Below are 22,082 nucleotides of genomic sequence, written 5' to 3'. Positions count from 1 at the left end.
TCCTCGTTTAACGTTGTAGTTCTGTTCCTGAAAAATGCAACTTTAAGCGAAAAGATGTTAAGTGAATCCAATTTCCTCATACGAATTAATGTAAAGGGGGGGGGGGGTTAGGTTCCAGGGAATTTTTTTTTCACCAGACAAAAACTATATTTTGTGTGTGTGTGTGTGTGTATGTATATGTATATATATATATACACACAAGTTTTAAACAAACAATTTAATATTGTACACAGCAATGATGATTGTGAAGCTTGGTTGAGGTGGTGAAGTCAGAGGGTGGACGAGGGTGGGATATTTCCCAGGGAATGCCTTACTGCTAAGTGATGAAGTAGCAATTGGCTGAGCCCTCAAGGGTTAACACGTTGTTAATGTAGCCTCACACTCTATAAGGCAGCAGGAATGAAGGGAGGGAAGACAGCATGGCAGACAGAGACAGCCACACACACCCTGTGTGAGAGAGAGATGCGCATTGTCCCTTTAAGTACGCTGACCCCACTCTAAGTACACTGCCTTTTTAAGTAGATCCAGCAGTTGAGACAGCAGCTGCTGCTGCCATCAGGCTCCCTCTGTCCTGAGCCCTGTCGTGTCCCACCCTGCTCTATATGGAGAAGGGGTAAGCGGGGGGCAGGAGTAGGGGGGAGGGGGACACTCTGACATTAGCCCCCTTTCTCCCCCCTCCCCCCCCCGCCCACCCGCGCAGCAAGCCGCTCCCGGGAGCAGCTCCAAGGCAGAGGGCAGGAGCAGCACATGGCAGTGGGGGGAGGGGCAGCTGAACTGCCTGCAATTGCTAGCCTGCTGGGCGGCTGCCGCACAGCGAACTTTGGGGAGCAGGGGGCTGATAGGGGGGGCTGCCGGTCCACCCTGGTTCCAAGCCCCCACCAGCTAGCTCCAATGGGCTGCTCTTCCTGCAAGCAGTGGACAAAGCAGGTAGCTGCCAAACAACATTATGAGGGAGCTTTGCACAACTTTAAATGAGCATGTTCCCTAATTGATCAGCAACGAAACAACGTTAACCGGGATGACCTTAAGTGAGGAGTTACTGTATTATACAATAAGCTGGGTTCTGCTCTCCCTTGCACCTGTTTACACCTGGGTGACCGCTGATTTCAGTAGAGTGACTCCTGATTAACATGAGTGTAACTTAGATCAGAATCTGCCCTGTGTTCATTGTTTCCATCGTAATAAAGACTTGCAGGCCTTGATGTAAGGCATGGTAAATATAGCAGAATCCAGTGCATATGCTTCGAATAGCAGCCATGTTTAGGAATCTGCTACAAGATTATTTGCTTATCGGCCCTGAGGTGGCAGATGCAAATGTGCAGCATAGGTGACCTTGTCCATTGGTCTTTCCCGTTGTTAATTTCTAATTTCTGATTGCAGGCAACTGGGCACTGTGGATCTTATTAAGGTAGATCGTGCTTTTGGCCTGAACTGCTTCCTTTGAGCGCAAGGCCATGTCCCATAGCACTGGTAACATTTAGCTCTGTTATGAATAGCGCAGCAGCGCTGGGCCCGTGAATGAACAACTGTTCTCTTTTGATGCAGTCGAGAAAGAGCCCCCTTTACAGAATGAAGTCGGGTAACAGACTGGCCACAGTCATGATCTATGTGAGTATTCCTTGCCAGCTGGGGGCCTGGACAGGCTTTTGTTTCTTAGTGCGTGTGAAGGGTGGTTAAAAGATGTCGAGGCAAACCATTTGCAGGGAGCCTCGATCACGCTAAGCTGCAACCCTGTCAGGCAATGAGATGTGTTGTGGGCTAGTGGTTAGAGCAGGGAGCCTCCTGGTTTCTATTCCCAGCTGCAGGGGTTGGACTAGGAGTGAACGAGCGCTATACAAGCTCTGTCCGCAATCCCAGACCAGCTGGATGTTTCTGATTAAAAGGATCAGCAGTGAAAGAGTTAAGAATGTTTCAGGATGTCAATAGGGTTCAGGGTTAAAACCCAATTGAGATGGATTAAGGCAGTTCACACCTCTCTGAGCTCTGGGTTACAACCCCCCATCAAGTCACAGGCAGGAGGTTTTCTTCCCTATCACTAGGGATAGACATATGGTTTCAAAGCTCAGATTCTACAGAACCTCAGCACAGGGTTGATACAATGAGCCAGTCAGTAGCTAACACCAGCCTAGCTCTGCCTTTGCGGGTGTTAATTATGTGCACCAGGGTATGAGTTAGCTCAGGTAGGACATTCCAGGCGGTGTTAAAAAAATACAGAGAAGTCTGTGAGAGAAGCCAACAAATTGGCTTAAAGGCAGCATTGGCAGCGCAAGGGAGCAAGGTGATAAAAGACAAGAACAGACAAGCAGGGGGAGGGGCAGAATTGTGCAGGGCCTTGAAGGCCATGTGAGCTCAAGCAAATCGAAGTGTGGCTCTGTGCCTCAGTTTCCCCACGTGAAAAGCAGCCTCCTCAGTAAAGCGCCCCCTGTGAAAGAGGCTTTGTAAACACACAGTGTGACAGTGAGCGCGGCCTTTGTTTTCCAGCTGAGCTCGGTAGATGCTGGAGGATCCACTGCCTTTATCTATGCAAACCTCAGCGTGCCTGTGGTCAAGGTGAGTGGGAGTTTTTTCCAGCATGAGCTCCAACAATATAGTCCAGATTCGCAATGGGCCAGCGGCTCACTGACACATGGGCCCCGAAAGCTCCTTGACACTGTTGGGTGTGGCCGAGCCAGGAACAGAAGCCAGGTCTCCCGTGCTTTAGCCACAAGACAGCTGTTGCCCCATTGTGCTATGGAGTCTCCTTTCCCAGGGAGTACTAAGCAGCCGTGGCAGTTTGCAGCCTTTGCAAAGCAATTGTCTCGGTCCCCTCCAGTTTCATGGGCAGGCTGGGAGCAGGCTGAATAACAAGGGTGTGTATACAATAAACTGCTCCGCCATCAACTTTTCTTCCTGAGCAATGAAACTAGCATGTACCTTGGGCATCACAGACACAAACAGGTCATTTCAGTGCAGGGTTGTGTGGGACAGCTGCCATGCTGGGGGACGGAACTGGGGAACGCCAGAGCTAAAAGCATTACCTGCTACAGCTCGCACTACACCTCCCAAGAAGGGACTGCAATAGACTCTGATCCACTGTGGATGTGCAGCGACAGAACCTGTCACGCGCTCCCCAGTGGGCGCCGCGCGCTGCTGAGGGAGCCCCCTCCATCCATCGCACGGCTTGTCTCGTTTCCAGAATGCAGCTCTGTTTTGGTGGAACCTTCACAGGAACGGAGCCGGGAACGGGGACACCCTCCACGCCGGCTGCCCAGTCCTTGCGGGAGACAAGTGGGGTAAGAGACGCCAGAGATCATCACAATGCACAGCCCGCTAGCCTCCCGGGTCAGGTGTTCTGTTATTTGAAACCCTGGTGCAATGAAACACTGGCAAAGGATGGCCTGGCAGAGGGCATCAGGCTGGTCACCCTGTCTGCCCAGAGTGCGCATGCTAGTACGGGCAGGAAGTAGGGATGAGATGGTGCTGCAATTGCAAAATAGCCACAAGGCAGAGGGACCAGGCAGCAGATGAGAGACACCTCAAATCACAAATAATCCTCTGCAACAGGAGTTCCAGGCACTTTGCAAAAAATGATGTCCAGGTGCGGGATACTTAAACATCACTTCACCCCTTCTGAAATGCGGCCACCTCTGGGGTGAAGCCTGGCAGCTGCTTAACTGTTCACAGCAGTGCTGCATGACAGTTTAGGACAGGAAGCGGAGTATACTGTATCTGACGGACACTATGGGGAGAATTTAGGGAACCACGGTGTAAGGTCCAGAAGTAGAATTTGGCCAGCACGCCCTGACGCTTGTGAAAAGTGATTCCAGACCTTTAACAGCCAGAAGTGGGCAGGACCTTAGTTTTACATTTCCTCCAATAACCAAACCTCCAGGAAGACAATGTGCCTCTAGCACCAGAGCACCACCTACTGGATTGCCACATCTCCGCCCTAGCTCTTTAGGGAGGTCCCCCATACATAATTTAGCCAACATGACCCTGCCTAGCTTTTGAGAGGTGGGAGGCTCACAACACACGGAGCTCACATTAAAATAAACCCAGCAAAGGTAATGTTCATGGATTTTAAAGCCCTTTACAAAGGAGGGCCTCATCCCCATTTTACTGGTGGGGAAACTGAGGCACGGAGCAGCGACATGAATTGTACAGGGACCCACGTAGTATCAATGCACCGCCAAGACTAGCACACAGTTCCTCTGACTCCCACGTGTGGCCTTTGGCCCATGCTGCAGGCGTGCGTCTAGAATGCTGCCTGGCTGAGTTTACCGTGTCCGTCAGTCACGGCCAGCGCTCAGCTGACGGTCAGTGTTGAGCTGTGATTGGATGCTCCCACTGGGCAGTATTTGCTCTCGTTCTGAATGGACCAAGGCCGTCCGAAGCAGAGCATCACCAGGTGCTCAGGCCAGTGGGGAATCGGCCCTGCCGATGGGTGGTGTCTAACATGCAAATTTATATCTCGTGCAAAAGTGGGATGGTTTCAGTTGCAAACAATCCCAGAAATGACCTATATGCCAGTTGGCAGCAATGTCTAGTGGTTAGAACAGAGGGGCCGGGGAGTCAGGACTCCTGGGGGTCTAGTCCCCGCTGTGTCCGTGACCTTGGACGAGTCCCTTCACCTCCCCACTGTACCTCAGTTTCCCCAGCTGCAGAGCTAATACTGCCCTGGGACAGAGGGGCTGGCTGAGGGTTCATGCCTGATTCATTCAGTGCTTGGCAATGGCCCAATGGCACGTGCTAGGAAAGCATCAGGGGTTACTGCTTCTCATCATGCTAGCCTGTGGCTCCGCCCAGCCCTGGGACAGTTCCTGTTGCCATCGTAATGAGTATCCTTCAAAGCGGGAGGGAGGCGTTAAAATAAAGCTAGTCTGGGTGGGTAAATAAAAGCCGAACTAGCTCCCTCCCTGTGAAGATGGCGGCCTGGGCCAGCCCAGAGGTTGGGGCCCACATCTTCCCAGCACCCCCGGCGCCCCAGCCTGGAGCTTGCTCTGGCTTCAGTTCGGCCTGCTCTGGACCGTCCCTCCGTCTTGAGCAGTTTCTGACAGGGAGGATGTGCCGGGGCTGCCTGCGCTAGCAGGGGATGGGCGTCGGTGACCCAGCAGGTTCCTTCCCATCCCACGGGCCTTGCTTTCCGGTTAGGGCGCCGTCCTGCATTGTCGCAGGGAGGGAGCCAGAGCTCCAGCTCCGCTTTGTACGGCCACTGAGCGCGTCGCCCGCCGGGTTCCCCAGCACCCGCCGCTGCAGCAGCTTGGCACTGCCCGGGGAGCGAGCGCTGCGCTGCCAGCTCCCTCCCAGACCGATCTGTCTCGGTGTCTCTACGCAACGAGCGGCCCGGGTCGGCAGACTGGGGCTCGCACAGCTTGGGCTACCGCCCTAAGAATAGCCCCTCAGGCTGGAGCTCGGGCTCCAAAGGCCGCCCGCCTCCCCAGGCTTCGGAGCCCGAGCCACAATGGCTACGTGGCCGTTTGTAGCCCGAGCCCGTGAGCCCCAGACTCTGGGACTTGCTGCTGCTCACAGTGCAGACGTGTGCTCATCCAGCAACGCACCCCCCCCCTTTGCCCTTCGAGAACGCCTCCCGCTGGAGGCTCTCCACGGGCTCCCAAGCATTAGTGGCTTTGCACTCAATCGTCCCATCTCCGACAGTGGCCAGAGACAGCTGCTTCAGGAGAAGAGGTAAGAAAGGCCTAGGAGGTGGGTGACGGCAGAATAACCAGCTCATCGGGGAGTTCTCCCTCTGGCCTCTTCAGTCAGTGGGTGGCTGCCCCAGGAGGGGCCGTATCCCTTCCTAGCATCTCTGTTACTCTCGCCATTTTAGAACTGGGGAAACTGAGGCAGGGAGCACTTCACGCCAGAATTTTCAGCCCTTATGGAGTCACCCAAATAAATGGCCAGATTTTCAAAAACGGCTCAGCCCGCTAGGGGGCAGAGCTCTTGAATATCTGGCCTTGAGCAATTTGGGATGCTTGACTTGAGTCAGTGTCTGAGCCGGGACTAGAACGAACCCCTGGCTCTTAATCCTAACTGCTCCCTGTCTGCCACAGGGCGTGATCCCCCAGCAGCAGGCAGGTGGGCTGAACGGCTTAGCTTCTCCTTCACCTCCACCCTCTGAGACTCTCTCCTGTTTAACACATTCGGATGCCCAGCGCCACCCCCTCTTAGTGTGTGTTGCCCCCGTCTCTTACAGTGGCAAACAAATGGATCCACGAACACGGGCAGGAGTTCCGAAGGCGGTGCGGCCCCGACCCGGATGACTAAGGGCCGGAGCAGAGCCTGAGCACCCCACCCGATCCAAAGGCGTGGGAGGAGGTGGGGGATGGAAACCCACCGCCATCAGAGCCGGAAGCAGGGACCACCAAAAAGCCAGCTGGTTGGCTGCAAGGGAATATGGCCTGCTGCCAAGGCACGTCTCAGCAAGGCTTCCTCTGCTTCATATTGAGTCTAAGACTCTAGGAGGGGCCCGGAGGGGGGAATGGAACAAAAGTCACTGTGGGAGGGGAGCAGGGAATTGTAAGGAGAGAAAGAGGCAGCTGGATGCGCTAGGGAACAAGAACAGCATAAAGGGCGTGATGCCGTTCCTAGGAAGTTTCCATGGCCAAGGGGGAGGAACTAGGCTGAGGGCCAAAGTCTGATTTCAGTTCCACTGACCGTGTTGAGTCTGGAGTTATTCACTGACTTCAACACTAGGTTGGCACCAGTGTCCTTCAGAGCAGAGTTTGGTCTATCAGGGGAAAATAAAGCAAAGGGAGACTGAATAGCTGGGGCCATCCCCTAATGGGGGTGACTCTGACCTGAACAATATGCTGGAGGAATCAGTGTTGCATTGGGTGAGGGTAAGGCAGCGGTTCTCGATTAGATCTACCCGCGGGCTGACTGGAGAATGTTATGACCCGAGCCGGGCCGTTTGCGCAGAAGGCTGACATTTAAAGCAAATAATCATTTCAGCTGCCAATAAATAAAGACCTTGACTGCAACACAAGTATTCGTGTTTCTGTCTTTTAACCAAGTCTACAACTCAACATTATTCCCTGTGTCTGTGGCAATCTCCAACGGGAGAGGAGCATCGCTGACTCTGGCAGGCTTTGTGCGGAGTGGTTTGTAGGAGGTCAGGGCAAGGCGCAGGCACTGGTGAAGATGCTCATCTGTCCGGCAATTGCGGGGTTGGTTTTTTATGAAGTTCATGGTAGAAAACCCAGCTTCGCAGAGGTACATTGATCCGAACACCGTTAAAAGCTAGATGGCTGGATTCTGGCTATGCTGAAACTGGGCAGCCTATTGAGTCCAGAAATCACCCAGTCCCACTTTTCTGAATTTTGCCTTCAAGACAGCTGAGCTCTGGAGCGTTACAATTTCTAATGGAAAGGCACCTTCATCAACTGAATCAAGAATGTTCTTTGCTTCAGAAGGGCCAGGTCCATTGGCAGAGACACTGAGACTCCACCATTTACACTAGTTTAAACCGGCAAGTGACCCGTGCCCCATGCTGCAGAGGAAGGCGAAAAACTTATGGAGCCATGTGATGGGTAAGGGGTTGGCTGGATCCCCACCCTGTAAAGGGGACAGACCATTCTGTTACTGTGTATCACTTCCAACAAGCTCATGTACCATCAGTGACACACGTACCGTTTGGGAACCAACGGTTTAGCTCTTCAACACACAGAGTGTCTCTTGCTATAGAGTCATAGCTGTGTAGGACTGGAAGGGACCTCAATAGGTCATCTAGTCCAGTCCCCTGCACTCAAGGCCGGACTACATAATAACTAGACCATTCCTGGCAGGGGTTTCTCTAACCTGTTCTTAAAAACTTCCAATGGCTGAGATTCCACAACCTCCCTCAGCAATTTATTCCAGTGCTTAACCACCCTGACAGGAAGCTTTTTCTAATGTCCATCCTAAACCGCCCTTGCTGCAATTTAAGCCCATGGCTTCTTGTCCTATCCTCAGAGGTTAAGGAGAACAATTTTCTCCCTCTTCCTTGTAACAATCTTTATGTCCTTGAAAACTGTTATCATGTCCCCCTCAATCTTCTCTTCTCCAGACTAAACAAATCCAATTTTTTCTATCTTCCCTCATGTGTCTTATTTTCTAGACCTTTAATCGTTTTTGTTTCTATTCTCTGGACTTTCTTCATTTTGTCCACATCTTCCCTCAAATGTGGCACCCAGAACTGGGCACGATACTCCGGCTGAAGCCATCTCAGCACGGTGGAGATGTGCATATAGAGCACCTAATACAAAGGGGGCTTCATCCCCTCTAGGTTTTACCGTAATACATGGGTGTAAAATTTCCAAACAAAAACTAAACAGCCTCAGCACCGGTTTGTAGCTCTGCCTAGACCAGGGGTAGGCAACCTATGGCACGTGTGCCAAAGGCGGCACGCGAGCTGATTTTCAGTGGCACTCACACTGCCTGGGACCTGGCCACCGGTCTGGGGGGCTCAGCATTTTAATTTAATTTTAAATGAAGCTTCTTAAACATTTAAAAAACCTTATTTACTTTAAATACAACAATACATCTCTACCCCGATATAACGCGACCCAATATAACACGAATTCGGATAGAACGCGGGGGGGGGGGGCTGCGCACTCCGGCGGATCAAAGCAAGTTCGATATAACGCGGTTTCACGTATAACGTGGTAAGATGTTTTGGCTCCCGAGGACAGCGTTATTTCGGGGTAGAGATGTACTTTAGTTATATATTATAGACTTATAGAAAGAGACCTTCTAAAAACGTTAAAATGTATTACTGGCACGGGAAACCTTAAATCAGAGTGAATAAATGAAGATTCGGCACACCACTTCTGAAAGGTTGCCGACCCCTGGCCTAGACAGCCTCGCTAAAGGAGACTGATCCTCTGACAACATAGCCAGCTAAGGAGGAATGTCCGTGTCTTACTGAATTGCCCACCTGAGGCTGCTGTCTGTTCGGCAGTAGGTATAAACGGATAGAAGAGCAAATCATTGCTAATAACACTGCTGTGGCAGGGAGCTGAATGATGCTGATTTGCTGTGTCCGCTGGCAGCCCCTCAATTTATAGCAACCAGACAGCTGCCTGTAAGCCTGCTTTGCGCTGGCTCCCTGAACCAAGACTGTGCTCCATTCCCTTGTTGCAATGATTGGTCTGAAATGTAAATCTGGCAAGAAGCACAGCCCAGGAGGAGAGGAAGGTGCTAATGTCGCCTGTGTTGGCTCTATTCCAGCATTCAAAGCTTCCAGTGCACCAGCAGAACCAGCAGGTCCCAGGGAAGCCGCCTGCCTTAAAGGGGAAGTGTTCCCGGCGATAGAGCTTGTAGGAAACTAGTTTTCTCCAGAAGTTCGACATCTCGGTGTTGTTTGCGTTTGGAAGCCTCCGAAGCATCCATTAGTCGTTTGTTTTTATTACACATTTCGTAATCAAAGCTTACAAAGAAAACAGTACTGACGTTTTTGATTTAAGAATTGCTGGTTTTGAGAAGTGAAACATTTTGATTTTTTTCAGTAAAACTTAAAAGATGACGAAAGTCCCAAATATTTTAACAAAACCCAAAACACGGCGGCCATTTTTCGCAAAGAACGATTTTTGCAAGCCGCCTCCCGCCAAGTCTCCAGCCCTTCATTTGTAAAAAAGTCAAGAAAGTCTAAACATCAAGTCCTGGGGCATTTGAAATGGGATGTCAAACCCTTGTGATATGTGCAGCTTTAATTTATTTCCTGTATTATGCTGTTGCTTTCTTACAAGCTTCACAATTGCATCCCTTTGCCTCACAATTGTGTTTCTTCCTCACTTGTCAGACATAGCTTCACTGATTGTAAGGCCTGAAAGCACCATTGTGCTCATCTAGTCTGACCTCCTGCCTAGCCCAGGCCAGAAAAACCTTACCCAGCAATTCCTGCATCCAGCCCTTATCTTATGGTTGAGCTAGGACATAGTTTTTTAAAAACGCACCCAATGACTTTTCCATTCGCATGAGTCTCCTTTTATTCCCGCCTCTCTTCTTTGAGTAGGATCCGCTGTCTCCACTCCTATAACTTCACAGGCAGCTGGCACAGCAGCCTTTAAAACCCGATGCCCAGTGGGACACTGACTGTAATATCGAGCCCCTGTTTTCCCTTTGGCTTTTGCCTGTTGAGCAGTTATTTGCTCGGTGGTGAAATTCTGCCCCCTGCTGGTGCCCAGTACATGTTAAATTCTGTGCTGCAAAGAGCTGCGGTGTGATATGTGGCAGTGAGCAGCTACCCAGCTAACAGTGTGGAGTTGGAAGTAATTAGCTGTCTCTCTCTAGGACAAGTACTCAAAGGCTCTGTATAAATGTCTTTCTCTCTTAGCCAGTTTTTCTGGTTTTATCCGGTATGTCTCTGCTGCAGCTGGGAGGTGTGATTCCCAGCACAGTTAGACAGGCACACGCTTGCTCTGCTTGATATAGTTTGCGAAAAATAGCCGTGGGGACATTTGTCCCAGGCGGTGGCTCAGGCTAGCCACCCAAATCCAAGCCCACCTGAGTCCAGGCGGACCCCATGCAGCACCATCCGCACTGCTATTTTTAATGTGCTAGCTTAGCAGAGCTCCCAGCTGCAGTATGGACAGATTCTGAGAGACTTCCTTTAAACATACTGCCATGGGTATAACAATAATAAACCCCACAGCCGGTTCCTATACTGCATACCCCAGCCAGATGGAAGCGGCAGCAGGGTTAGAACTCACATCCTACTGCTCCCAAAGCACAGACCCTAGTGAGCTGAGCTAGAGGAGAATCGCCATTAGCATTGCGGGGTCTATGACACATAGGACAGCAGTTCACATTCCATCCAGCAGAGGGCAGCGGACTCACACTGACTAGCCAATCAGCGTAGTATACTGTGTAATGCTCTATAGTCAATTCACCCCAGCCCTCTGAGACAGAGAAGGATTACAGCCCCCTTGGATAGCTGCAAAAAGAAGAACAGGAGGACTTGTGGCACCTTAGAGACTAACAAATTTATTAGAGCATAAGCTTTCGTGGACTACAGCCCACTTCTTAGGATGCATACAGAGTGGAATAAATATTGAGGAGATATATATACAGAGAGCATAAACAGGTGGGAGTTGTCTTACCACCTCTGAGAGGCCAATTAATTAAGAGAAAAAAAACTTTTGAAGTGATAATCAAGCTAGCCCAGTACAGACAGACAGTTAGATAACAAGTGTGAGAATACTTACAAGGGGAGACAGATTCAATGTCTGTAATGGCTCAGCCATTCCCAGTCCTTATTCAAACCGGAGTTGATTGTGTCTAGTTTGCATATCAATTCTAGCTCAGCAGTTTCTCGTTGGAGTCTGTTTTTGAAGTTTTTCTGTTGTAATATAGCCACCCGCAGGTCTGTCACTGAATGACCAGACAGGTTAAAGTGTTCTCCCACTGGTTTTTGAGTATTTAACCTGTCTGGTTGTAGTCCACGAAAGCTTATGCTCTAATAAATTTGTTAGTCTCTAAGGTGCCACAAGTCCTCCTGTTCTTCTTTTTGCGGATACAGACTAACACGGCTGCTACTCTGAAACCTTGGATAGCTGGCCACACTGATGCCTAGAGCTAGAGGTGACATCACTTAGCCAAGGCCACCCAGCCAATCGCTCTCAATGCTGGGATTTGGACTCAGGAGTTCCTGCTTCCCCACCCCATGCACAGGCTCCCAGACCACCCACTAGCTGAAGGAGTGTCCTGTGCAGCCATCCTTTCCCCAGCCCCAGTCTGCTCCACTCAGATGCACTATTACGGGTCGCTAGTGAGCTTTGGGCTGGAGAATCATAGGCTTCCACAATGGAACAGCTCTGCTAGGCCAGCGGCTCCCACCCGTCTCCTGTGCAGGCTCCACAAGGGCTCCCGGTACCAGGCCCTGGCCCAGAATTAGCAGAGGGGCTAGAGCGCTGGGTTGGGCTGCATTCTGTTCCTGGCTCTGCAGGGTGACCTTGGGCAAGTCACGCCATCGCTCCGTGCCTCGGTTTCCCCATCTGTAAAATGGGGATCATGACACTGACTTGCTTTGAGATCTAGGGATGAAAAGTGCTATGGAAAAGCTTGGTTTTCTGTTCTGTTTTCTCTCTCCTGTCCGTCCTTTTCTGCTTCTCTGCATCTCATCCTCTGTCTCTGCTCATTGCTGCTCTCGGGTCTGTTTTGCTTTGCTGTTCCATGGCTCCCCGGCCCTGGTCCCCACCAGCAGAAAGCCGTGTGCTGTGGGGGGGTTAGTGTCTATGGGAGCCTCCATGAGGCTGATGGCATTTAGTTCAGTGCTGTATGAGCAGAGAGACGCTTGGGATTGTGGGGCTTCCACCCGAGCCTGCAGCTGCTTCTATGGTGGCCTTCTTAGGAACTGTGGGAGGCAGCAGGCAGGTAGATTTCCAGGAGCCCCTCATGCTATCCTGGAGCCCCGGGAGCACATTGCAGGGAGGGGAACAGAGCTGGGGTGATGCAACTTTCTGTGCTCCCACTGTTTTCCTCTGCCCTGTCTCTCTGCCCTAGAGTAATCAGGGGCCCTTCTAGGTGGACCCATCCACTGGGGTGGGCAACACCCTATCAGGCCACTCAGTCAGTCCATGCCCCAAGACCCTGGCGGTCTGTTCCCTATGTCCTCCAGTCTTCTGCCCGCTCTCATTAATTACTCGTTTGACGGAGCTCCCGGCCCTTGCCCTTGGGAGGCTCTCGCACAGTCTTTTCACTTTTCACTTTTCACTTCCCCTGCTCTGCAGCCTGGGACGGGCATTCAGATACCCCGGGGATGGGCTCAGTATAGGAACCTGAACAGAATCCGTCTCTTCATTCAGCTTCATCCCATTCCTCCTAGCTCCACCCCTGGCCACTCTAAATAATTCCTCTCTGTGCTCAGTCTGCCGACACTCGCTAACATCAGCCCCCTCCAAAGCCACAATAGGCCACCCCTGGTCCTCCAGTTCCAGAGCTGCCCTTCCTAGCTCTCAGGTCCGACATCTTTCTGGCACTCAGCCCTGGCAGCTAGACTGACACAGAAGAGGAAAAGAAAGGAGCATTTTCCGTGGAACTGTGGGTCACCCGCCCACCTCCCAGGTAGTGTGAAATCAACTGAGTTAATATTTGAGGAATGGCCATTGTGGTTAACCAGCGCAGAGATGGATTTCCCTCCTCCGCTCCCTGTCCCAGCATAATAACACGCCTGGGTTTTTTTCTGGCAGCAATCACAGGAGAGGGTGTTGGTTGTTCTGGAAGCCTTGAATGCACCGATGGCTAAGCCTGCACTGCAAAAGCTGCTTCGTGAGTAGCCTTTGAAAGAACTGACCAGCTGGCACCATAGCAGCTGCTGAGCTGGTAGACTAGTGGCTCAGTGGGATTGTTCTGCGCTGTAGCCGAAAAGATTTTCGGAGAGCCTCAAGTCCTGTCCAGTGCATAAGTAGGACCTTCAATAACTACACCAGACAGTCCAGCACCAGCGTTTACCATTATTGAGCTCAGGGTCTATTCTAGCTAGCTTTCCGCAGCATCCTCACCACCATAGTAATTGTAACAACCAACCTGGAACCTGGAGGGAGGAGCACAGCACCGGAAAGTCAGTCTGTGTGCACATGGCTGGAATGTGAGCAGTGAAATTGACATTCTTGTCAGTTTCACAGCTGCTGTTATTTCACATTTTGTCTCTGGCTCCAACTGTCAACCCCATGTCTACGTGGATGCTGTGTCACCCTAGTTACATTGACCTAAGCGCTATGTCTCTCGCGGAGGTGGAGTTATTATGTCAGTGTAGTGGGTGACTTACATTGGCGGGAGCAACATTGTAGTTTAAACACTAACAGAGATAGGGCGACATAAGCTGCCTTATGTCGACCTAACTCTCTAATGTGGACCAGGCCTTAGTCAAGAGCCAGTTAGAAACATGGATTCCTCGCACGTTGTGGAGTCTCTGTCATTGGAGGTTTTTAAGAACAGGAATGGACTAGTTACTACTTAGTCCTGTCTTGAGTGGAGGGGACTGGACTAGATGATCTATAGAAGTCCCTTCCAGTCCTCTACTTCTGTGATTCTGTTATTACCCAGCACATGGTACCAGGAACGGCGCCAGGGTTTTTGCCGCCCTAGACAGCAGCGCTCCTCCTCTAAGCATTCGGCGGTGGGGGGGGTCCTTCCGCGCTGTGTCTTCAGGGCACTTCGGGGGCGGGTCCTGGAGCGAGTGAAGGACCCCCCGCCGCCGAATTTCCGCCGAAGACCCGGAGCGGAAGGACCCCCTGCCACCGAATTTCTGCCAAGGGCGGCAAAATGCCGCCCCCCCAAATCCTGCCGCCCTAGGCAACCGCCTCGGGTCGCCTAGTGGAAGTGCCGGCCCTGCATGGTACATGAGAGAGTAATCAAATGTTTTCAGTGTCAGGGTTCAGAAAGAGAAAAGAAAAGAAAGAGGCAGGCAATACTTTACTCAAGCTCCACCCACAATCCCCAAATCTGCCCCCTCAGCCCCAGAATAGCTGTGCGTGTCTGCTAAACGGATCAGCCCTGAAATAGTTAAGGATGCATTTCAATACCAACCAGTAGGATCCAGGGTTAACATCTCCTTGAGATGAATGGGGGCAGTTTGCATAGGCTGTTTGCAGACTCAGCAAGAGAGCATGGCCTTGGCCTGCATTCAGGTTTCCTTCACAGTCAGAAGGGCTAGATGCTCACCAGCCCTTTCTAATGAACGTTCTAATGAATCTGCAGAGGCTGATGGGACAATCTGTGACGTGCTGGGGAGCTGGCCTGATATGGCCACAGGCTACGCCAAAACTTACCCTTAGTGGCAAAGAGTGGGACACAGAGCTGTAAAATAACTACCTCAATTGGGCTGCTGCATAATACGCTCCAGAGACATAGGGCTTTATGAAGCCCAGATAGCCTCAGGCGTCCACTGAGAGACAGATGAGTGTTAATTATCATCTCTAACTTACAGCGGGGCCACTCAAGCAGAAAGAGCTTACAGGGGAATCCTAAATCCTGTGCTCAGACTATTGGCCCAGGGGCTGCCCTTCATCAAAGCAGCTAGACACAACTGTGTGTGGCTGCCGTATCCCCAGCGCTGGTAGTGGACTGTCTGATGTAGGAACTCATGCCCTGTACAGCACGTGCAACTTTATTACAACTCAGCCTCAGGCCCTTGGATCACAAGCGTTCTTCCCTGGGACTCTGTGTCCCAATGTCTCCTCTCTGTGCCAACGCACTGCCTGGCTGTGCAGCATCACCCTGGGCAGCAATCTGTGGCTGTAAGGCCAGGCGGAGCGCAAGGCTGTGCAATCAGACCTGTGTATGGAGTATGCACCGGTGCTTTAGGGTCACAGAGTAAGCACTGGTGCCCTTGCCTGGGTTTGATACTAATCAGGGCCTGCAGGTGTTACCGTAATATACATAATAATGCTCCATAAGAACCTCCTAATAGTAGACAATGGAGCGGGACATTTCCCACCAGATTGGAAGGGACCTGCTGGATCAAGCCCAAGCCCTGCTGTCCAGCCAGCCCCGTCATTTGTCCTCACTGAGCAACAGGCAGTTTTCAGTGCGTTGTCTGAAAAAGGGCCCAAGGGAGATCGGGGCCCCACTGTGCTGGGTGCTGTACACACACATAGTAAGAGGCAGTTCCCACGCCAAAGAGTTTACAATCCAAATAGACAAGACAGCCAAAGGGCCGGGGAAGAAACAGAGGCAATTGGAGAGGTGAAGTGACTTGCCCAAGGTCACCCAGCAGAGCAGTGGCAGAGCCAGGAATACCAGAGCTCTGGGCTCTAACCTAGCGCCGTGTGCTGGAGCAGGAGATGTATATTCGTTCTGGGGGTGGGGGGGGCTTAGCCCCTCACTCCCGCCCTGACAAGCAGCCTTTATCAGACAGCCTGCATAGAATAGCTTCTCACAAAGCAGCTCATAAGGGGAAAGTGAATGTCACGGCCACTGGGCAGCCAGGCTGGCCCTGAGTCTGGCTGTGTGAGAGAGAGAGAGAGATCAGGAAAGAGAGACGCTGCATGGAGCAGACAGGCACGCGCTCCGCCTGCATTCCAGCGGCGCGGGCTCTCTCTTGGCTCTGAGCCTGCCCGGAGAGGAATTCAACGCTGCCTGTGTGAGAGTTGAGCTCCCACGGGGCACCAGATACAAGATCCCTTTCTCTGGCCGGCGCTGCAGCACCTGCGACTGTGCGGCTGGAAGGTAAAGGAGCCTGCAGCAGGGAGGCAGGCCACGAGGCTGGTTCCCCAGCAGCACCTGGTGACTAGGCAAGGAGACTGGCTGTAAGGCAGCAGATTCCTAAGGGCCCCGTCCTGCCTTGCTTGCACCCCCAGAAGGCCTATCAACCCCCACTGGAGCTGGGCTGCCCTCTCCTACCAGGGGGGAGTCAGGCATGCCACAGCACAGGGCTCCAAGCCGGATCAACAGGCATATTGATCACTCAGGGTGAGCGGTACTGGCTGCCGGCTGATGAGAGGAGCTGGGAGCACCTCACTAGCCCGTTTTTCCAGACTCAGTGGGCCTGTTTTTGCAGAGGTGACAGGCAACTACCACTGCACTGGAATGAAATGGGAGCTGTGGGTGGTCGGCAACTGGTCCCAGTCCAGATAAAATGAGCCATCACCTGAAGTGGTGCGTCCGGGAGTCAACCGAACAAAACAGATGGGAACAAGCGCAATGCATCTAGAGGGCACTGAAGCAAGGGAGTTGGAAAAGCTGTTGGGTTTATCATCATGCACAGAGAGGCCAGCTAATCCTGCTCACCGCTTGATCACTGCAGTCAGCGCCCGGCAGCACCGCGTAAAGCTCACGCCGGCCCTTGGCCGAGGTTTGGGATGGGTCTCTGTTCCACTAGAGTCAGAAAATCTGTGCTCCTCAGCATTCCCAGCCAGGCTGCTACAAGCGCACAGTACCACAGATACCATGACAGGGCCTGCTCTGGCCCGCTCCATAGATAGCAAGGCCAGAAGGCACCATTCTGATCACCGGATCTGGCCTCCTGCCTGAGCCGGGCCAGAGAGCTCTCTGCAGCCCCGGAGGAATGGCCACGCGGGATCTGGTTCATCTAGTCCAGATAAGGTGTCGCCACCAGCAGCCAGCGCCAGACAATTCCCCAGGTAGAGGCAGCGATTGGCTAACCTGTCCCTGCCCCCAATAGCTGGAAGTCAGCAGGTGCTAAAAGGCTCCGCTAACATTTATATTATGAGAGCGGGGGACTGAGAAGAGCTGGGTTTTGCTCCCGGCTCTGCCACCGACTCACTGCGGGACCTTGGGCAAGTCACTTAGGCTACGATTTTCAGACGCCAGCGCTCACGCTGAGGCTCCTCATTGCACATTTAGACACCTAAACAAGGGGCCTGATTTTCAGAGGTGTGGAGGAGCCAGACTCCCTCTCAGTCTGGCTCCTCTTTCCCCTCCCCCCTTCCTCTCACCCCCATGTTCCTCTCCAGCCTTCCCTTCCCTCCCCTCCTAGTCTCACTCCCCCGTTCTGCTAACTCCTCCCCTTCTACCACGTACCCTCCCTTGCCCAGCTCCTCGGAGGGCCTGGCCTTAATTCTCCACTTGCCCATAGGCTTCCTGAGCTTTTCCTACTCCTCCATCAAGGTCTCACAAGGTAACTTCTCCTTGCAGGACTGGCCTAGAAACCAGGAGGGGGTCGGTCTGTTCTTTAGGGGGTCTCTATTTCCCTTGTCAGGCAGCACGACTCCGATACCAGTGAGCTGGGCCCAGTAGACCGAGATCACGGTGCCTGCACCTTGGAGGCGGGCTGGTCCCGCCCTGCTGCGGTCTGACCACAGAGGTGAGCCGGGAGCAGAGCAGCCCCTCCCCCTCCAAGCACGTGGGTATTTGTTCTGCTTCCAGGTCCCCCCCAGTCTTCTCTTTCATTTTGTTGGTATCCTTTAGCCTGCGAGAGACAGTGGGAATTGCAGCCTAGGATGGAGATGGTTGCCAGGTCTCATGTGACTGAATAGGCCAATCAGAGATTTCCATGATTTTTGGCCGTTATTGCCAGGGCCGGCTCTAGGCACCACCAAAACAAGCTGGTGCTTGGGGCAGCACATTTTTAGGGGCGGCATGGCCGGCGCCAGAATGCCGCCCCTAAAAATGTCCCCCGGCCGCCCTAGCTCACCTCCGCTGCTGCTGCCGCTCGCGCGCTGGTACTCACCCTCCCTCCAGGCTCTCAAACCTGGGAGGGAGGGGGAGACTCCGAGTGGCTGCGGCGCGGGCACCACTTCTCCCCCTCCCTCCCAGGCTTGAGAGCCTGGGGGGAGGAGGCAGGGCTGGGGATTTGGGGAAGGGGCGGAGTTGAGGCGGGGCCGGGGGTGGGGTAATTAAAAAACGGGGGGATGGCCAAAATTGTTTTTGCTTTGGGCAGCAAAAATCCTAGAGCCGGCCCTGGTTATTGCTTCAGCCCTGCACTTGTTCTTGGGGCTGGTTCTGGACTAATTAGCACCTGCAAAGCCCCTGGAGATGGCTGGCTAATCAGCCTTTGATGTTCTGCAGCCAAGGGCCACACAGGACTGGGAGGTCAGTTTCATCAGCATCCCCGTCCTCCAGAGGGTGAGACACAGGTCAGCTGACTTCCTGGCTTTGATGCTGCCTCCCTCTGGCCGGCTCATGGCCTCTCCTGCTCTGCTGGCCCCTCTGTACACAGGGATGACGGTATTTATCTCCGTCGCAGAAGCAAGGGGAGGGCGGCTTGATCCGTAATGTCTATTTCATCACTGGTGGAGTAATTCTACTGAAGCATCAAGGAAGAATCTAGGCCAGAGATCGGTAAAGCACTTGGCCCGGGAAAAGTGGTGTGAACACAACTGTGGTTGAAAACAGCCAGCTCCTTTTCAAAACCAGGCACCCGTAGAGTTTCAACCAAGAGCAGAGCCCCATTGTGCTAGGCACTGAGCAAACACCCTGCCCTACAGAGCTCACAGGCTAAATAGACAAAAAGGGGAAAGGGAGAGAAAGGGAAACTGAGGCACAGAGGGAGGCATTGGGCTAGGGTCAAATAGACAATAGCACTGGTTTGGGAACCCAGATCTCCCAGCCCAGTGCTCTGTCCACCAGGCCATGCTGCTTCCCATGCAGATATTTTCACAAGAATAAATGTATACTCCAGCCTGCTGTAGCTTTACTGATCACAGAAAACGGCTGCTCAGCCTGGACCTCTCATTGCATGTATCGTGTGTCTCACTGTGGATGGGCCCAGTTTCATTCAGGCTTGTACGATGCGCTTGTCCGGTTACTTACGTGTAGGCTTGGAAGGATTCGAGTTTTGCCAGTAAAGGTCTGTGAGGGGTTCCCCAGGATGCAACCTGGAACTGGGATACTGCTGAGCCCTCTGTCTTACTGACCTGGGCTCCCTCTCACCCTGGGATGCTGGGGCAAGCTGCAAACCTCTCCAGGAACTGCACTTACACAGACATCCACAGGCAGGGACACATCCAGGTGAGTTACATGAATGCTTTCACCAGCCACCCAGGAACCAACAAGAGAGAGGCTTCAGCCAATTCTCCTCAGCTCCCAGGCTAGGAACCCGGGGCTGTACTGTCTTGTCCTGGTTAGAAGCCTGACCAGTGTACGTTTATTATTACCCAGTCCGCCCCTCCCTCAATGTAGAGAGGACACACAACAGCTCTTGTTTCTGAGCAGATTTCCCAAGCACGTCAAGCAAAACCCACTGGTTTAGGTAAAATATAAACCAGGTTTATTAACTAGAGAAAGATAGATTTTAAGTAGTAAGCATACAGATGATAGAATCATAGAATATCAGAGTTGGAAGGGACCTCAGGAGGTATCTAGTCCAACCCCCTGCTCAAAGCAGGAACAATCCCCAACTAAATCCCCAAATTGCCCCTTCATGGATTGAACTCATAACCCTGGATTTAGCAAGCTAATGCTCAAACCACTGAGCTATCCCTCCCCATTAATCAAAGTTGGTCACCTAAGAAATAAAAGTAGTCTCACAATCTGAGTTCTATACACTAGACAGGATTTGAATCAAGCAGTATCTCCCCCCTGGTGGTACTGTTCCTTCATATACAGGCTGGGGTTCTTCTTTCCAGCCTGGGACCACCTCCCCTGTTGCCAATGTTTGTCCTCCAGCCACTGCTTCCAGGTATTGAGTTGCGAGGGGAATGAGGACCAGGGATGATGTCGCTTCCCCTCCTTTATAGGTTCTTCCAGCTTGCTGGAAAGATCTTTTGCTATGACCTGAGTCAATCAGTGTCCATTGTCTACATGCTCCTTCTGAGAAGTCTTCATTGTATACAATGAATAGTGATAGTGTTGATGGCCCATTAAGGGGAATCCACACTACCAAGGACAGTCTGGTTTCTCCATTGTTGTACCTGAAAGGCTGGTTGTGGGTGTTTCCAATCTTACAACATATTTCAGTAACACACAGAGCAAAACTTCATAACTTCCCCAACAACGATAGCACAGACAATCCAACAGGATATTAATGTTCAACAGATCAAGACTTTTGGAATGATACCTCTCAAGGCATACTTTGTACAAAACATATCACAATAGTATGACAGTGGTGAATATGGGGGTGCCAGGGTGTTACAACATCAATTTCACCATACCCACACACAATCCAACAAAAATCCCTAATAACTGAAATGTATGTAGAGGCAAAGTAAGAAAAATACTGCTTCACAACTTCTTAGAGTTTGATTTAAGGCTATTTCCTTTGTATATTTTGACACGTGATGCTGACAGTTTGTGTTTTAAGAGTTATAAAACTAACTTTTTGACTCCCAACATCTCCTGTCATTAAATAATTATGGTCTGACCCCTCCCATTGTCTTACCCTTGCATGATTCCTGCAACTGTGAACATTTAAATTGATCAAAATAATGCTTAAAACCCATTGCTCCATTGTGAAAACTTAAAATGGATACAGATTAAAAAATGTTTAAAATAAACATTGATCTAGCTCAGAATGGTGAAAAAATCCAGTTGTGCCAAGCGACCCACACTGCGACGGGCAGGAGCGATGGCAGCGCAGTGCTGTTAGACCTGCTAAGAGATGGGGATCGCATGCCATCCTCCGCGGCACCAGCTGATCAGTGCAGAGCTTCCATGGCACTGCATCATTGGCCAGGGGTGGGTTCGGTCTGCTCCCAGCCTAGCCTACTCCTGGAAGCCATCTACCAGTCCTCCTAAGCCAGTATGTGGTGTATAACTACCTGGGCTGATTTTCAGGGGGACTAGCAACCACCACTCCCCCTAGAAATCAATTCAAGCTAGACATACTCAGCACTTTTGGAAACCAGGGCAAAAGCTTTTAAAACTGGGTGCTTAGGAGGTGGCTCCTGGAGCCCGTATTTAGGCAACACAACGGACGTGACTGGGTTGTAGAAGCGCCGCTGAGCACCCCCAGCTCCTGTTTGGCTGCAATGCGATCGAGGCGTGCTGAGCACCTCTGGAAAAAAAGAATCAGGTCACTTCTCCGAGGTGCCTAAATCCAGATTTCAGAGTCTCAGTTTGGGCCCCCAGCTTTGAGAATCGTAGTGCAGGTCCCTATGGATTATGTCCCAGCATGTGACAATGAGTCAAGCTAGGAGATGTGGAAAGTCACTGGAAAAAAGCACATCCTGAAAAACATGGCCATTGGAACTAACCTATCTCGTCTCTTATTATTCAGTATTCATATCATAGGAGTGCAAAGAGGCCAACCAAGATCGGTGCCTGATTGCACTAAGCACTGCACAACAGTCAGCTACTTGGCAAGGAGGCAGTCCTGTGCTCTGGGTGTCCCTTAACTTCTGACTGCCAGAAGCTGGAACTGGACGACAGGGGATGGATCATTCGATCAGTTGCCCTGTTCTGTTCATCCCCTCTGGGGCACTTGGCATTGGCCACTGTCGGAAGACAGGACACTGGGCCTGGTGGACCATCGGTCTGACCCAGTAAGGCCGTTCTTACGTTCTTATTCTTTCACATGGGAGGTTCAGTAGCTAATGGAGACTCAATGGTCCGTTTGTTTCAAATGTTGCCAAAACAAACTAATTATTTCCACATTTACAGCTAGGAAATCCCAGTTATTCAATGCAGCCTGCCTGCCAACCTGAACTGAGCTAGCACATCAATCGCAAGAAGAAGTCTAACAAGCCAGAGAGCAGCGCCACCTTGTGGCCATGTTACGTATG

General features: G+C 51.8%; 1 protein-coding gene across 3 annotated transcripts in view; it reads left to right on the top strand.

Annotated features, from left to right (window-relative positions):
• Positions 1–6,962, top strand: part of P4HA3 (prolyl 4-hydroxylase subunit alpha 3) — a 44,029-nt gene extending 37,067 nt beyond the window's left edge. For 2 of the 3 annotated variants that reach the window (XM_005308525.4, XM_042850699.2), the window contains 4 exons: positions 1,546–1,608; positions 2,482–2,550; positions 3,176–3,272; positions 6,176–6,962. In XM_005308525.4, coding sequence (XP_005308582.2) covers positions 1,546–1,608; positions 2,482–2,550; positions 3,176–3,272; positions 6,176–6,246 — 300 coding nt within the window. In that variant the 3' untranslated portion in view covers positions 6,247–6,962. The other variant, XM_042850703.2, reaches the window with a different exon arrangement.
• Positions 6,963–22,082: the final 15,120 nt, after the last annotated feature.

This window comes from Chrysemys picta, chromosome 1 (assembly GCF_011386835.1).
Source record: "Chrysemys picta bellii isolate R12L10 chromosome 1, ASM1138683v2, whole genome shotgun sequence".
Lineage (NCBI taxonomy): Eukaryota > Metazoa > Chordata > Testudines > Emydidae > Chrysemys > Chrysemys picta.
This window is presented reverse-complemented; position numbering and strand designations above follow the sequence as displayed.